The 17,963-nt window shown below is 40.7% G+C and overlaps 1 protein-coding gene across 2 annotated transcripts in view; it reads right to left on the reverse strand.

Moving 5' to 3' along the window:
• Window positions 1-17,963, reverse strand: part of AMMECR1 (AMMECR nuclear protein 1) — a 100,881-nt gene that overhangs the window by 6,363 nt on the left and 76,555 nt on the right. For both annotated transcript variants that reach the window (XM_065643312.1, XM_065643313.1), the window contains 3 exons: window positions 9,434-9,548; window positions 2,058-2,148; window positions 346-442 (listed from right to left, as the gene is read on the reverse strand). In XM_065643312.1, coding sequence (XP_065499384.1) covers window positions 346-442; window positions 2,058-2,148; window positions 9,434-9,548 — 303 coding nt within the window. The remainder of the gene's footprint in view (window positions 1-345; window positions 443-2,057; window positions 2,149-9,433; window positions 9,549-17,963) is intronic.

Here is a 17,963-nt window from a genome sequence, read left to right on the forward strand (position 1 = left end):
TTTTTGCTCCCACCCACGAAGAACATTTTGTTAAGTTACCAAAATCAAAATACACTAGTGTGCAAGAGTGACACTGCGAAGATTTTGCAGAGCTATGAGACAAAATATGCAGGTACCCTGATGCATCTGCAGCCTGATATTTAACAACAGCCTTTTCTTTCTTGCTTAGCATCACTAAGCCCTGTGCAAGGCACAGATATTCTCGCAGGTCCGTACCGGTGTGGCGAAAAGAAAGAAATCGTTAACAGTAGATACAGGAACTATGAAGATCTGCAAGAAGCACTGATCAGGAATGAGCAGGTGACAGTGTGACAAGAACAGGACTGATGGCTGGTGTCCCCATACCTGGTGAGCTTGATTGTTTTCCTGAAGTCGTTGGTGATCGGAGCTTTGTAGCCTCCTTTCCTCAATAAAGAATCTATGGTTTGAATGTGGTCCCATCCTGTTGAATTTTACAGTGGGGAAAATTAGTGAGAAACACAGCAGTAAGAACAGATGTTGCAAAAATACAGCGTGTAGCGTTATTGATACTGGAGTGCTCTGCTGAAGTGCTGCACAAAACTCAGAATATTCTTCCCTGCTCAAGAGCAGTTGGAAGCAATACGACCTATGGATTTCTTTACATGCAAAGTTCGCTCTACAAACAACACGTTTTTAACTCGTAGTTGAAATATTTTAAAAGTGGACCCAATATACGCCAGTGTCCTAGACTTGGGACAAAATATCAAATTAAACTTTTCTGAAGTGTTCGGGTATGATCATGTATCACAATCACTTCATACGTTACAAATGGCTATGACAGCAGGAACACGTGCAGAGAACTTCAGAGATTAGAATTCTTCATAAATATCACTTAACTTTACCGTGATATGTCTAGTTCCAGAACTACTACATTATGTTATAAGTGTCTGGGTAATAAAAAAGTGATGGATTAAAAATACAGATTCATTATTGTTGTCAATAAAGTCTTCATGCTATTCAAAACTCCTATTTATTGATTTTTAAAAGCCTAATATTTTAAGTAGCCGACAGACGTGTTATTTCCAAAAAATGCAATTAGATTAGTCACATTGTTACATTAAAAAAAATAAAGTAGTTTCAGGTACATATAAAAAAATACAAATGGGTAGTTGGGGCACTTTAAAGAGTCAGATTGCAATGCAGGGTCTACCAAAATTATTTAGAAATTTAAACACAACACCCCCCCCCGTTCCTGACTTTTAAAATAACAAGCAATCACCAAAGGTCTCAACAAAAAAACCACTTCTAAGTAGCCAACCTTAGATTACAAAAGCAAAAAAAATGTCTTGGAAAGCCTCTAAACTTTTAAGTGCCTATTTGGAACCAGAATTATCAATTGAAGATGATCCTCAGTAAAGGTTTCATCCTATTCCTTCAGGGATCGACTCAAATATAAAAAAGCATAGTCATAGCTGCTTAGTCCAAACGATTACTAGTTAACAAAATCTACTCCAGGTTTTAATTCACTGGCTTAAGTCTGTGCCTCTATTAAAAGGGACTTGAACAGCATTATTTTGGACTTTCATATTGAAAGTAATTCCCTTCCATCCATCGAAAAATCCAGGAAGCCCATGTTTCTAAAACAAATTCAGTACTAGCAGAAAGTACAGAATTGAAAAAAAAAAAATCTATATATTATTGCAAATTTAGGAATAAATCAGCTGTTAAGATAATTGATCAGACATCTCATCACTTAATAGAGTATTTGCGCGTCACTAATATCCCACCAGAACAACTACAGGAGAACCGGCAGCTTTTGACACCTGTGCCGTTGGCAGCACTGTTACCACCCCTCGGTATTTTCTTCTCCTACAGCTCCACTGCATTTCTGACTCGTTCAAAAAACAGCTACAGTTCACTGAGTCCCGGTACGGGCACTGAAACAGGCGTGGAACGGCCATTTCATATAAGAGCCTTCTTACAATTCAATACTGCGCCATCATCTGACATCAGTGCAAGGTCAAATATTGCATTTTAGATTTATGTGTATGTTTAAAGTCGTCACCAGATCATACGAAATAAAGTGCAACAATGACCTTGCTCCTTTGCAACCTCCGGTAAGTAGGTGGCGGTGCGTTTTGATCCTTTTTCATTGATGAATTCTATTCTAATGCCATGTACACCCACCTGCAAGAAATTGGCAGCTTTTAGTACATTAAAAGAAAAAAAAATATACAAGAGATTTCTCACATGATAAAGCCCAGAATGTGAACCTTTCAGTGGTTAATACCATTTTGCAAAGAGTTTCAAGAGGTGGCACTGAAGGGAAAAGCTGGCAAATCTAATGATGTTTCAATTAAGAGCATTTATTTTGTTCAGAGTAACAACTGAACAAGGAAAGATTTGTCACATTATGAACCTGAGCCTGGAGCCTTCAAAATTTCCCCTAATGTTTGACAAGGAAAAGGAGATATTCCAAAGCATTCAGCTTCAAACTCCTATTTCCGTGCTACTGTGTGCTCTAATATGACCAAACGCTGGTATGGAAACAAAAATGACTAATACCAGAGAGTCAGATGTATATAAAGTTGAACTGCCCCCCCTCCCCAAATTTAAAAAGCCACCTTTCCGGGGCATTTTTTAAGCAGCCTTGTTTTCAAGGTGCAGTAATGCTGCTGAGCACACCTGCCCCTGGAGCAGCCACATGTTTATTGCCAGTAATTTTGATTTGCATTTGAGTGGTGTGTGTAAACACAAAGCATTAGTCAATGGACATTTTTATTTTCATGCCCACGTAACTGTTACTTCCATTTAAATCCAAAGTTCCCAACACCGTATGTAGAGATGAACAGTTTCTTTAAAAGCGTATCGTGTTATTTGGTATGGCACTTCTTTTTGGACACAAATTAATCCAAACCCAGTTTTTTCCAGTGACAACCTATTTTACTGTAACTGCACAACAGTCAAGACCAAATCAGGAATGGTTACAAAGCTCTACCACTTGTTCGGTTATCATGGTGACTTACATTAGGACTTTATTTTTTAATCTTGATAATCTTTACACATGATATAAGCACGGGGAACCAGGAGGAAGCGTCTCTTGTGGCTGGCCATGGCCTCAAGCATTTTTCCCCGGGAACCTAATATTTCTTAAATAGGAGAAATTACTTTGAGACTAACAAATTCAAATCACTGCAGATTTTCATGTGACATTTCCTTACCAAACACTCCGAAATCTGTCTTTCATAACATGGATATATAATCACTAGAGAGATGAGATCTGTACGCTCAGATGATGTGACTATGAACCCAAAGGGCCTGAAGGCGAAACGAGCCCGCGTCAGCAGCTCACACGAGCTCACCCACTTCATTCCAAGAACGGGAAGTTTCTGCAGCTGCTGATTTGGTAACTGTCTATATTCAACCGCCTAAGCACTAAGATCAAATATTTGCAGGTCCTGCACACCTTCGAATCCTGCAGAATATTAGATTCTAAATTCCACACAACTGTTTGGCAGAACAGTGATCGCGCAGCGCTCCCGAGCAAGAACCAGCAGCGCTCGTGGGGTGTTCAGTGTGATGAACAGTCTCACAGTGGGTAACTGCATTGCACCGGGTGCTCCCCATTAACCATTCTAATGGACTTTTAGGCCCATGTCTGTAGAAGAAAAAGATGTAGAGCAAAATGAATAAGGCAACACGACGTCCTCGCGTTCTGTGCAGCAGGAATTCCAGCGGCAGAACTAAGCAGGGCTCTCGGTCCAGCGCAAACGGCTTCTCACTGTTCAGCTCAAACGGCTTCTCACTGTTCAGCTCAAACGGCTTCTCACTGTTCAGCTCAAACGGCTCCTCATTGTTCAGCTCCAGTTAATCAAAACCAGGCCTGAGTCGAACAAATCGAAGCTACACACGAGCAAAATAAGACTGATCCATGCTAAGACTGGCACGGGCACAGGCTGGAATGGATTTTGTCTTCCTCAAGAGACCAACATTCCTGCATCGACGAAAACTCCGTTGAGATTTCCCCAAATATCGCTCTCCGAGGCGGGAGCTGAGGGGTGTTAACAGGCCGGTAACCGGCTTCCCTACCGGGCTCAGCACTACAGCCGAGTTTTTGTGGAATAACAAGATGTGTGCGGTTCAGAAAAACAAGCCAAACAACGTTCTGCAGACGGAGGTTACGTTCTGTCTCATCTGTGAGCGTTTCCCAGGGAAGCGGCTGCAGCCGGGAACCTGAGCCGCGAAGGCCAGCGCCCCGGCAGCCCCCACAGCAACCGGGGACTGACGCTGGTCCCAGCGGGACAGGAAAGGGAGATAAGGAGAGACTTCGAAAGGCAGCAAGCCAATCTCCTCCAACGGCAATATTTCTCTAGGGTTTTAGAGCACGGAACACTGTATACTACGCATGCGGGACTTGTGATACCAACTGTAAGTGGCCAGAGGCTGCCTACAAGTAGGTCCGGTGACAGTGTCCACTAAAAAGCACACGTCTTTCACTAAATCTAAGGATTGCACTAAACTACATTCTCTATTTTACTTCTGAAACGACCTCAACAGGACTTTAGGATTTGTTGTGTATTTATACACATTCATATTCATTTATACGCATTCTTTTTGAATGAATCATTTATTTACAGACACCTCGGGATGGGGGGAAACACCCCCCCCCCACATTTATTGTTTTGCCAAGCGCTTCTGGCACTTGCGCCATTATTGCCTGTCGCTCTCTCTGTGTATCTATCTCAGTTGGGCTCAGAAAAAATTGTTCCAAAACCCACCCCGAAAACAAAGTTCAAGCAGCTCTCATGTTCAATTGTTCTGACTCGAAGTTCCGAACACGGTTTACAAATCTCTTCTCTTGTATCGACTCTCTGACCACACTGAGAGGAAGAAATGATGTTGTTCTCTGACTTGCGGTTTGTCGGCTCCATCTTTGAACAGCCGCAAGCTACAAACATTGTCAAACAAACAAGCCGGTCTGTAACTTGTACCGTGTTCCTTGTGACTCCGCAGAACACGGTGACTCTCCCTTTACCCAAGCGGTGCTCTGGGAACAGCTGCGCACAGTTGTCTGCAATGGAACACTGCAGGGCAAGCCACTATTGCTACGTATTGGAAGCCGACCCCACTTTTTATGAGCTGGATTCTACAGCTTTTCAGCCTGACATTTGTAACAAATAGGCTGACTTGCTTCTGATCATCTTTAGTAGGGCTTGAATATTACATTCTGATTTAATAAGAGAGGCAAAAGACTCCTCAGGCGATATGCTCTCTACTTCATGACAAGCATGCTTTTTTTTAAATGAATCATTTATTTACATACATGGAATCACTGAATATCACCCAAAGAGAATAAAATATTGAGATCAAGGCTGTTTCTTCTCTGTTCTGAGGAACAGAAGATGCAAGAGTTGCTGCGGCAGTTGCAGGAAGGAAAGAATTTCCACAGCTCCTAAATGTACTATAATAACTCTGCCAACAATGAAAGGCCACCTGTCAGTCAACATTACTGGCTACACTATTTAAGCTAATATTTAAACCAGTGCCTTTTGTGTCAACACAGCAAGCGGGTACAATTCTGCAGATTTTACTTTACTGAAGAAGAGCAACTTGAGGGCAAAGATCTCTTTCTGGGTACTTTAAGGAAGAGCCGCTTAATTCTAGTCAATTCTAGTTAGTTATTACCCTGTTGGAATTACAGTATTGTTTTCCAAAAGGTGTCTTCTTATAATTACATACAATCATCATTTTAATGTTGTTTTAATTAAAAAAAATGAGAAGAGGGTCTGAATTAGAAAGACAGGCTTTACCTTCTAGCAAAACTCCCCACAAATTCTTAATTAATGGGAAAAAAAACCTGTTCATTTGCTATAATACGAAATAGAGAGGGACTGAGTAGAGGCACTTGGCTTTTCCCTTGCATATTTCTAGGAAAAGCGGCGTGCAGGAGACACATTAAATCATTTGCCGCTGCAGACTCAGAAACTTCACAAGTTCTTCCTAAAGGACCCAGCGCGTGATAGTTTGCAGCGATCTATTCCAGCTGGGAATTCTGTGTTCGTCTTCCGGGGCGCTGCTGGCTGCACACACCATTCCCAGGGCAAACACACCGGCATTCGAATCCACAGCAAAATCGGAGCCATCCTGAGGCGGGAACTCAAATTTGTGCAGGAAAGAAAAGACGTGGTAGAAGGACAGATCAAAAAGATGAGCTCAAGGAGAACGTAACTACGGATAAAGCTGAGTTTATGCGGGGAAGGAATGCTTGCTATCCATATCAAATGTGTTTAAAAATAACTCGTCTTTATGACTTATCTCCCGAATAGTCCTTCGATACCTGATCTTTAATAGAAGAGCAGTCCTATCAATAAAAGAAACACATCTTAAGAGTTTCCCCCGTTGCCCATTTCTTCGTGACGGGAAGGCTGCGAAACTCCAGCCCGGCAGCGTGGGGAGCACAGCGAGCCCCGCGGGCTCTGGCTGCAGAAGCGAAGAGCAGCTCCTGCACGCCGCTGCCCGTCCCAAAGCCCCGCGTGCCTTCAACAACCACAGCGCGCTGCCCTCCATAGCACGTCACAGGTACGTAAGAATGCTGAATTATATTTTAAGAAGCATTCCCATGAACCATGGCACTGCAGTGGTCCTTTAAAGGTTTGTACTTTCTCCTCGTTAGCTTTATGAAAGCTGGAAATGGCAGCAATTTGAAAAATCCTGTAGGAGCTTGTAGCAGTCAATTCGCTCAGATCTCCTGTTTACTTGGTTGAAGTTGCTCCTGGAAAAGGATCTCACATTGCTTTTTACAACTGAAATACTAATTAATTTCATTTGGGAAGAGAATTCATTCATCAGAGAAAAGAAGATCTATCTCTGCGCTTCAGGATCCAGGAGACACTCCTGAGCCGTGTCTTCAAATGCTCTTGTCTCTCAGTCGCCAGAGCACCGAGTTGTCTCAATTGGCAATTTTGCACTACGGGGACTCAGCGGGACGCTGAATCAGCTCCTCACCAGGCTGAGGGTTTCCAGCATGAATGGGAAATGAGCTCTATACGAGCTGAAAGACGCCGAATCGCTCTTTACGTCATACTCGAGACACCTGAAATGTCTTTTTGCATGAATATTGCGTAACTGCAGCTGCCTTCAAAGAAACATGAGTGACATGAGCACTGACGGGCACAAACAACGGCAAATCATTCTTTTCAGGACTAACATTTACAAATTCTATCCTTCTCGTGTTTATACACCCTCCGGTCCCTTTTGCACGGCAAGCTTGTGGACCATCCACAACTGATACAATCACTTGAGACACACGTTTCACTTATAGAAAAAAACCCAAAAAACCAACAACCAGACAACCTAATCACAGAACCTGCTTTGCAACCAGTTTTCAGAATTCCTAGGAATTTGCTAGAGGTTTAAAAACCTATCATTAAAAAACCTTCAATGAAATAGGAGAGAACTAAGCAAATGGACAACACAAGGATTATTCTATTTTTGACCCCTCCGTTCTTCCCTCCTAAGCCAGGGCTTTCCAATAAGCAGAATCACGAGAATCCATCAAATGAGGCAGAACTGAGCAAGCCAGTTCTGCAGGAAGCTGCTTTACCCTGTTGTTGAAGTCTCAAGGATTCTGTCACAAGATGCAGAAAGGACATGGAAAGTAAAATCCTCCTTTGTTTCATGCAAGTATTAAAGTTATGAATCCAAGTCTCCCAAGGAACGAAGTTCAAACCGGTCGTTCCAAGGGAGAGATTTTTGAACTCAGGATTTGGTTTCAGCTTCTCTTTAAGGGTTCATATTTTGGTCATCTTAGAAGTTTATTATTGAGAGAATAAAGCAGCATCTAATAATATTTATAGACTACCACATGGAAAGAGCTAAATGTCATTTCATTACGCACTTCGCACTTTTAAAGAAACATTTTCTGAGTGTATTCATAGTCTGATTTTCTGAGTGTATTCATAGTCTGATTTTTAATAAATTATAATAAATGCAATTGAATTGATAACACCACAACGGTTACTACCAGAAGTCCACTTAGTTTTAATTTTGACTTCTAGCTTGGCTTAGTATTAAAAGTCACTGCAGTTTTGATGACTCAAAAACATTGTTTAAAGTAACAGCTCAGTGACAAGACAAACTACTCTAAAAAAAGTTTCTGGTTGAGAATGCACACACAGTTTCAGCTCAGATTGATTTCTGGTCTGACATTATAAAAAAAATGAATAATTCTGACTATGGTGCAAATGCTGATAAACCCCAAAGGCAAATTACACTCATCTCATTCAGAATTACCCATCAGCGAGTAAGACGCCCTTGTCATTATGAAGTGAAAAGGAAACACATTTTAATTAAGACTTTCAGCTACTGTAAAATTCATAATGCCGAGGTTACGGCTGGATACCACCCTTCTGATACAGTGGAGCCTCTTACAATTTTAACAACAAATGAAACTTCTATCCAATATACATTTTTGATGTGTGAATGCAATAGAAAGCCTCTTTTTCTGTTAGGAAATCCTAAATATTTAGTAGGGCTAAGTCATTATTAAAGGGAAAAACTGTAACTTGGGTGGTGTCTCTGGCATGATAACGTCTGCTATCATATATGACAATTTCAAATTTTTTCTTATGTCCACTCAAATATAGGCTCAAACTGCAACACAACAGTCACGCTGACTGAGATGAGGAGTTCAGCTTAACTCCAGTAACTTGGTTTTTTTGCAAGTGTCTAATACCAAATAATTTGGGAAAAAGCAGAAGAATATAGCATAACACTTCCTTCAGTGAACCTTCCCAGAATAATGCTAAAAGCAGCATTTGCCTATTAATCTCTTTTAGGCTGCTGTTCCAAGAGAATGCGTGCAGGTTTCCTAGACCCTAACAATGAAACCAGATTCAGCTCCACGCTGAAGTAGCAAAGGAAAACAAGATTTACTGGTGGGGTCTGTGTGGGCCACTCGCTCCGAAAGCAAAGCAGGTTTGGGGCAAGATAAACAGCTCGCTCCTACACGCTAAATAAGGCAGCTTGGTTTGGGACGGCGATTTTTTGCAGTGCTCGTTTCCCGAAGCATAATCGGAGCGTGAACTTTCATCCTGGAACATCCTCTTTCCAGGATCACCACACTGATCTGTTTTTCTGTAACTCATTGTGCTGCTAAAGCGGCTCAGGACACCATCGACAAACACCTGGCTTGATGGAGGCCTGGGCAGAAATACAGCTGTGCAGAGCACTCCTACCCTGAGTGCCCAAGTGGGCAAAAATACAACTTTATTCCATTTTCATAGCTCACACTTTGAAGGTGATGACAGTTCTGTCAAAAAGGATCTTTTGAATCTGTGCACAGAACAATGTGTAGAGTGCAAAACAGTAACAACCAGACTAAATACATGCAGAGAATTTAAACGGTGTGACTTCTGCTCGAGATGTTCATGGTATCAAAGTACTTTTCTACAAAGGTATCTGACGTCCTTACCTCCCAGTCCATGTAGTCACAGACATCTTCGAAGTTAGTGAGTAGAGACACTGAGCAGAAAAGCCGTGGCAGCTCATCCCTCGTCACTGGGGGGAAGCGACTATCTTTAAGGGCACTGTTGAAGACAAAACACAATTTCAAAGGATTTTTTTTTTTTTTTTAATTCAAGGATCTAACAAATCAACTGAAAAGCACAAAGGACAAAAAAAAAAATCCTGATGAAATGGTGACTAGCTTGATAATCCAATTGCCAGTGAAACACACTGAGCAACATTCCCAACTTTTTCCTTAGACACGTGTTCCAGCTTTTGGCTGGTGGCGATTCGGAGGGTCGTTCCCTCCTGAGCTGGTTTTGCTAATGTGACAAACTTATTAATAAAGCAGCGGAAAGTTTTCGGAAAAAAGTTATAGAAGCAATAGCTCTTCTACTTGCAATTTAATAAATCCCTTTCAAAAAGGATTAAACTATACAACTGCAATAATCAAACGTGTAATACAGTAATCAAACTGTAGAACTTAATTATTCAGCAGAAAAAATCCAAACAAGCAGAATATTCTCAAAAAAAATTATGATATTCATGCTGACTGGCAAAGGTGAATATAAAAAGGTAAAAACACCCAAGGGCTCTACAGACCCGTAAACCTACAGGACGTGAAGATGTTCTGCACAGCGGAGGTCATGATTAGTAAGAGGGAAGGTTGCGAACAGCTCGGCTGATCCTGAGGCCACCGCACCGTTCTACAGACGCACGCGCCCCGACTGGGGAGAATTCACTGCGGAGAGGGGCCCGGAGTGCGCGTTCCAGCACACCTCCAAAAACCAAGCGGTAACAGACAGCGAGCGGCACCACGGGTAAGAACGTCTGCAAAAACCTACTCGGGTAAGTTTGGTTAAGAACCAGTTAAATTGGAAAAGGGAAGGTTAAAGTGAGTACGGTTTCTCATCATTTTTTATTCTCTTAAGATTTGCAATATGACATCTATGAATACAAACATGCTCATCTCCAACAGAAACAGTGATCTGCTAACTGAGCCTTTTGAGGAGTAAAGAGAATTTACGATTTAGAGACTCACTGAAGTCCTACCAAGTTCTTCATGCCTCTCATTGTTTCATCTAACAATTCGATCTTGATTTGTTTCACTTGGCATATAGCCAGTGGTTGCCATTAGCTGATATAATTATAGCCGTGGACATGGCGTTCAGCATATGGCTGAAGTCTCTGCATCAGATACCACTATTTTATAGAACAGACCAAATAAGGATGCATAAGCAAAAAAAAAGGTAAAGTTTAGCGAAAGGAAATCATCATATCTATAACCAGAAATAGCTTCCCATCACGAATTAATACCATACACTGAAGAGTTAAAATAGAACCTTTATTTTTCTGGGACAGCGGGGAGGAAACTTTTTTTGCAGTTATTACAAAAAAGAACACAGTAGTGGAATTTAGACTAGAAGCTCTTCTCCAAGCTTTGGTATTTTTACATTACAAAATAGGTCAGAAATTTAGATTTGCATTATGAAGACAAATTCGTGATATAACTAACACTTAACTATGCTACCCATTATTTAGGATAACTCTAGGCAACCCCAGGCGAAGCTGCCATAGAAGTGAGAGAAGGTGTTGGGCCACTAATAACTAGCCAAGAAAAATCTGTTGACACTTCTGTAGGACAGACAGGCACACAGGCCTGGGAAGAACTGGGAACACTAAGGAGATTTAAAGCAGAACGCCTGCGGTCTTTAACCAATGCCTTTCACCGAGGATGTATCCAAAGACGGCGTTCTCCAAGGTGCGGCTGATGGGATTTGCAAAGGTAGCCTGAGAACTCTGGGAACCATCCTCCGTCGCCTGGTGTCCCGGAGCAACATCACAGATCAACTCATAGAGCTGCAGCGGAACGGCAACGTATGAAAATACAAACAGCTCATTCAGCCTCCATATCCCTCCACATACGGGAAATTATATACATATACATATAAATATAAAGGGAGAATACTCTGGACACAGGGACAGCTCAAACTAAAAGTCCGTCCAGCCTCATATTAACAACCAGTTAGCAAAACGAATGAATGGAAGAACACGGTGAATATCCAGGGGTACTTTCCTGGAATGCTCTCTGGGAATCCAGCTGCTTATGGCTTCAGTATTTTGAGGCAGAGGTGGTACCTCTGCACTCACATGCTCCTCGCAGGTTATTTAATAAGGACATGCATACACGTTCTTAATATTTTACCTCACCTTTTACTGAAAACTAAAAAATTATGTTCAGAAACCCCAATCCTTTTAAAATTCATTGCTCCAATGAGTTTGCATACGTGCAAATTGCTCATTTCCCTGAGGTTTGCTCCACCTCTACCGTATCACCAACCGATGTGAATGCACTACTGAAAAGCACCCAGAGAGACAAGCCTTATTTCAATTCAGAAACAACAAATTCAGTTATCTTGCAAAACAACTGTATGCACAGATATTGCCAACACTTGTTTAAACCTGTTTTTCATAATTTATGCAACAATCTTACAATGCAAAACCTTGCCCATATTTTAAGAACTTACAACCTTCAAAAAACTGCGGTTTTTTTGCACAACTTGATACTAGGAATTTATCCAACTTTGAATTCCTCTTACTAAAACTGCACTTGTGAAGTTCAACTTTTTGAAGCACAAACGGGTTGCAAGTGTGATCCCAGTAATGTTAGCAGTAAAAGCCTCAGGAAAATTCCCATTCCCTGAAGATCTGCTGCACTGACATTGCCCGACGGGAAACCAGCCTAATTTAACCTACTTGTAGTTCTACAGAAACAAGTATCACGCAGCACAGGCGTAAGGCACATCTCAGCTGGCCTGCTCAAATGCTGAGATAATACCACGAGACAAGGTGGGTGAATCATGACAAATTTGAATATTGGTGAAAAGCTGCCATATGAAAACTTCACGCCAACACAGTGGAAGCAGAAAGGCACAGAAAGGCACAGAAAGTCACCCAAACCTCAGGCATCCACAAACAAAGTTCAGTTTTAGTGAAAGCAGAGCAATGCAGTGAATGTTACAGACTGACCAGCAAGCTCAGCTGGCTAATTCCATTATTTAACAATATGACACTGGCACAAATATCTTGCTATCATGTAACTACCTCACGATAACTAAAATATTGTGTATTGATAGATAGCGTCTCAGACACCGCTGTGACTGCTCCATATGGAATGTTGCTGCTATTCCCTTTCTCCTTTCCCTGTCTTCAGACCCCAATACGTTTTCATCTTTCAAATCAGCTTTGTCTCTCTCAATACAGACATAAAACCAAAATTTACCTGGAGAAATTTGTGTTGACAAACAATAAGCAATTGAAACAAAACATATTGAAGGAGACGCCAACAAGAAAGCATTTATCTGAACTGGTGAGCTACGCGTGAAACGTTCTGCATGCTAATGCAAAACTTATGAAACTAAAACTGTTCAGCGATTTTATCAAGTGCTAGTTGTAGAACAACTAGCTTAAAACTGAATAAACCTGCCCTCATGAGTTCGATCTAAGTGTGTCATATACTACTTCAAAACTAGGAAACATTTAGCTTTTAAGTGCCGTATATTAGAGTATGAGTAAGAGTTGTCCTCTCAATCCTTCTTGTATTACTACTGTGGTTGCAACTCCAAAGCCAGTTCCAGATACCTTTGGAAATCCTAAGAGCAGACGAGCTTCCCATCATCTCTCCACAGATCACCTGTTTCCATTTTTGCGGTTTTTAACGCTCGGTTAGCAGCACACGTACGTCATTAGAGACAGAATTCAGCGTTATCCTTATACCCAAACGTTGTGAGCAGGGGATCAATCCCCACGTGATGTGTCAGGAAAGCAAGATCTCAGCCCTTCCCAAGGATGAAAAAGCTCGTGGGAGCTTCTCCTTCACTGCTCCTGTTCTGAGAAGAAGAACATCAGTTTCTAGAAGTAGCGGTTTGGCACTTCCCATATGCTTCGGACACTCTACGAAGACGTACGTATGGAAATTCAGATTTTTGCCTCGCTTTTCACATCAGCGTGCCTCTTGGTGACCAACCCCAAGCAAGCATCAAGTACAGACAAGATAAATAGAGGCTTGTTTTCCTCAAAAACCTTGTTACTGGTCTGAGCTGTTCAGAATGGAAAGTCACTGTGTAACATTCTTGATTAGTAGAGGAGACTTTGTTCTGTCTATTTGACAGAACCACTATTCCAGTAGTATTAGAATGTGATTTTACAATCTTAACTCAGTGCCATGTTCTTCCATTAGAAACACAAAAGGATTCTTAAGGAACAAAATCTGGCATATTAGATACCAGGTTTTTTTTTTTAAAAAAAAATAACTCCACAATTTTTCTGCTAGACTTAGAATTAAGGAACGTTAAGAGGAAATAATTAATAAAATAAGTTGAAAAAATTAGGCAGAGTTCAAAACGACTTTTAAATAAAAAATACTCATTTTAAAGGCATTTTCTAAACCATCTGTTCTTGATTCTTTAATGCCCAGAACCAATTTCCATCCATTGCTGCTGATGAAATGGAAGTACATGGCAGGGAGGAGCAGCAGGGCCAAGCAAGGCGAGCTGGGGCTGGCCAGTAACAGGACATTAGCTGTGCCACATGGAGTTCTGGTCCATGTCAAAAGCGAAGCAGGCAAACTCAAAATTGAATCCTGTTCAAAGAAAATTATTTTTAGACACAACATGCATGCACAGACACGCACAGCCCTTCTCGTTAAATACACTTTATTTATGCAATCTTGGCTGTCCTGCTAAGATCGAGTAATTGCCCGTCAAGGAAACGAAACAAAAAAACCCAAATCAAAACAAAGTGTTACTCGACTATCAGTTTTTCTTCAGTTGAGCCATTCTATAGAAATCTCAGCTTCTCTTTAAATTATGTTTGTTTGACCATAACCTCTCCAGAAATGTTTTTCAATGAATTAATTATCCATGTTCCACTCCTCCTTGTATTTGGGATATAGAAAAGCTTGCAAACGCTTTAAAGACACTGAAAATATTTAAATGAAAGGAAATTACCACAACAGAGAGCATGCAGTTTGGCAAAAGATAAAACTAAGGTTTATATTCCTTAAGACTACATCTTGTTTTTGTAAAATACCACCAGAGGAGCGCTCGGAATCACCTGAAATACATGCAATACATCATTGTGGTGTCCAGCTGTAATTTCTGTAGTCTACAAAAATGCTTTAGAAAAGCACGGCTCTTAAATGTGATGTGGCAGATGGGTAACAAAGAGCAGGACACAAATTGGGAAATAACAAATAGTAATAGAACTACATTACTCAGTTTAGAAGTGCCTGAAAATCTTTGTCGTCAAATTTAAAGGATCCTTTTAAAAAGTTTGATGGTATATAAGTATCAAAAGTAGTAAAGAAGAATTTAAGTGTAGATGAATGAAGACATTAAATGAATTAATTAATTAAAAATGAAGTTTCTCACTAAACCTCCTTTTTGGGGACAGTCACATCTACAGACCCAAACTGGATAGAGAGTTTACACAAAACTGGATCCAATTTTCTATGTTAACTGGAAATTACTTTGGTGGTTTAACCCTAACATGGGGAAGGAGATACAAAGGCAACTGTCAAACCCTGGGCACGATACAAGCGAAACTCACTTTTCTAGGACGTGTCAATGAGGCAGAGCCACGATGTGACTCATGCGATGGGGGTTTGCGCAGTGAGTCAGTGACAGAACCGAGAACAGAATCCAAGATCCCCAACTCCTCAAAATCTCCTTTTCGTGACAGCTTCTCTTTCCCCATCTGCTCGGCCGACCGTGTAGAAACGTGGCTCCCAGAGGATCAATCAAAATAGAACTGATACATTTAATCAAATTAATCCAATTAAGAAAAAATAAATTTCCCATTGCTTTTTTAGCTTATTCTGCTATAGTCAATTTTCTATTAACCAGTTTCCGATATTGAACATGGCTAAACCAAACCACGTTTTTTTGGCATGTAAACAGTTATTCAAATATCATCAATAGAGTTGTGAAAAACAGGCTAAAGATCTCATTTTACAAATTATTACCCTCTTCTGATAAACAGTACGTTGGCATTGCTTTTACATGGGATGGAAAGGACTTTGATTCTATCTGCTCTGAAAACTTCTATTCATTTAGCTCATAAGTACAACCCTCAGATTTTTGATTCCTTCACTGGGCAAAATGTGCTTAACGAAATTACCTTAGAAAACGCATTTAACAAAGAAATGGCCCTATGTCAATAAACTGAGCCCAAAGGGCCTCGATATTTCTCTTTGATTAATTCAAAACATCCTGAAATTCATGAGTGGCAAACTCACTGCATTTCAGATAACAGCAAAAAGATGACAGCAGCAAGAGACACTTGGTACCCCAGTTTCAGAAAGAAACAAAGTGGATGTATATGTGTGTGTATATATATCTATGGTGGTTTTGTTGGGTTTTTTTTTTTTCCCATCGCTGGGTTACTGGTCAGCGAAGCTGGTTAAGATTTTTACTTTTTCATTCAGTAACTTCAATTGGAAGAAATTAAGGAACACTTAAGCAGCTCACCAGTGGTTTCCTAATGAAAGTCAGCTATCGTAACTCAGTTTGGCAGACGGCAGAAAAAACCAGCAGCTTCCAAGTCACGATCTGCAATTCATTTTTAAGCCAGAAAACCAGGGCAGAGCGTGCTCTTCTTCAAAAACTGAAATTATTATGAATAAAATTCTCCCAGCTTTCAGCATGAGAGATCAGCCAGCCTCACACAGCCCACGACAGCCTTCTAACAACTCCTATTTATGACCAGCAGAGTTTTGCCAACTTACATGGAGATTTCAAGGAGTGATTTACATACATCAAATCACTTGAATGCAAGGAAAAAGAATTTATTTATATAGTGGTGGGATTTTTCTTTTTTTTTTTTTTTTTTTTTTTGGTCAGACTGGAAAAATTTCCAGGAAACAAAACAACTGACGTGTTTTTCCTGAACCCTCCCTTACATTTGGGAGGCAGAAAGGGAAAGAACAATATTTCTACTTCCTGCACATTATGTTGCTATGGGGCAGCCACGGGGTATAAAAAAGGAACGCACACTGGAAATACTTCTCTGAAGTTCTTAGCACAGTGCTGCAAGTAATGGTAGGAGAAATAAAATATTGATCTGTCATTTGGGCTCTTCAATCAAGTTTTTTGCAGTCCACGAGGCTGCGGTATGGCAGAAAGTGTCTCCCGACCTCTGTTGGGATTCAGACATGGAGTTTAATAGGAAGAGCGAACATTCTGATACTGTTTTAGATGTTTATTTTAGCTTTGAAAAGAATACTATTCCTCTAAAAGCCAACTGAGAGCACATACATAAATTGTTTAGAAAGGCCCAGTAGAAAAGGCAACCTCCATTCATTGGCTAGATAGGACAATTAAGTCTCTACTTTAGGCAGCCAGAAGTACCTAAAATAAGCTGTCTGTATGTCCTCCAAAATGCCTTAACTCTCTCCCAAGCGTGAAATTTGTTAACTGGTTGGTATCACCAAGGCTGCAGCTTTTACAATCGTATCTGCTTGGTTTGTATTCACCGAGAGTCATTCAGGTTGTGTGTGTGTGCTTGGTTTCATCGTTTGTTTTAATTTTTGTGGATTTTTTGTTCGTTTTTATTTAGTTAGTTAAACTACACAGCACTCAATATTGTCAGACTTCTTGCAGATGGCATAACAATGCTACAGAAGACGTTAATATGATACACCAATTAAAAAAAATGCTTAATATGTATTAAGAGCAGATCCAGCAACAAAGAGATAACAACGAGCTGACAGTGTTGTACTTCAAACATTCTCCTGAGAAAACACTTTGGTTTGTTCACCGTATCCCGAAGGACAAAGCAATATACTGAGTTTTTATTACCAGTTCAGATCGCTGATTGACAAGGAAGAAAAGAACCATCTACCAAAGAGAGAGGAACCATTATTTGCTCACTTCAGTGGTTTCCAGATCTCCTCTCCGACTCAGACAACAGGGATGAGAACAACTACATTTGGAAGCTTTTTCTGAATTCAGATGTCAACAGATCTAAAAACTTTACCTTTAGGAAGTTTCCCCAAATCAAGACACCTAAACTTCTTGGTTGGTAAAATTATTCACCTAAATCTAAGACATGCTAAAATAAGAATAAAAAGTGCAAGGTTCTGGATCGGAGCAGCAGCTTCATGCAGAACAAGGCAGGGTCGCCCACCCCCGGGACACCCTCATTTCTGTATCTGCGACAACACACCCAGTGTGGTGAGTTCATACAAGTCACATCAAAATGGTTCGTGGTCTGGAATCAAACAGACGTGGCTGTTGCTGGTGGTGACAGAACCCAGCAAAGCCTCAACCACCCCCACTCCGTGGGACTGCGTTCAGCAACAGTGCTGAAAAAAACATATTGCAAGACAGGGGAAGTTAACAAAAGCTGTATTAAAAATGGTATGTATTTATGGCTGTACATCGAGATTTTTGTCAACACTTCGTCATTGACCTGGAAATTCTTGAGAGACATAAGTT

This window comes from Caloenas nicobarica, chromosome 12 (genome assembly GCF_036013445.1).
Source record: "Caloenas nicobarica isolate bCalNic1 chromosome 12, bCalNic1.hap1, whole genome shotgun sequence".
NCBI lineage: Eukaryota > Metazoa > Chordata > Aves > Columbiformes > Columbidae > Caloenas > Caloenas nicobarica.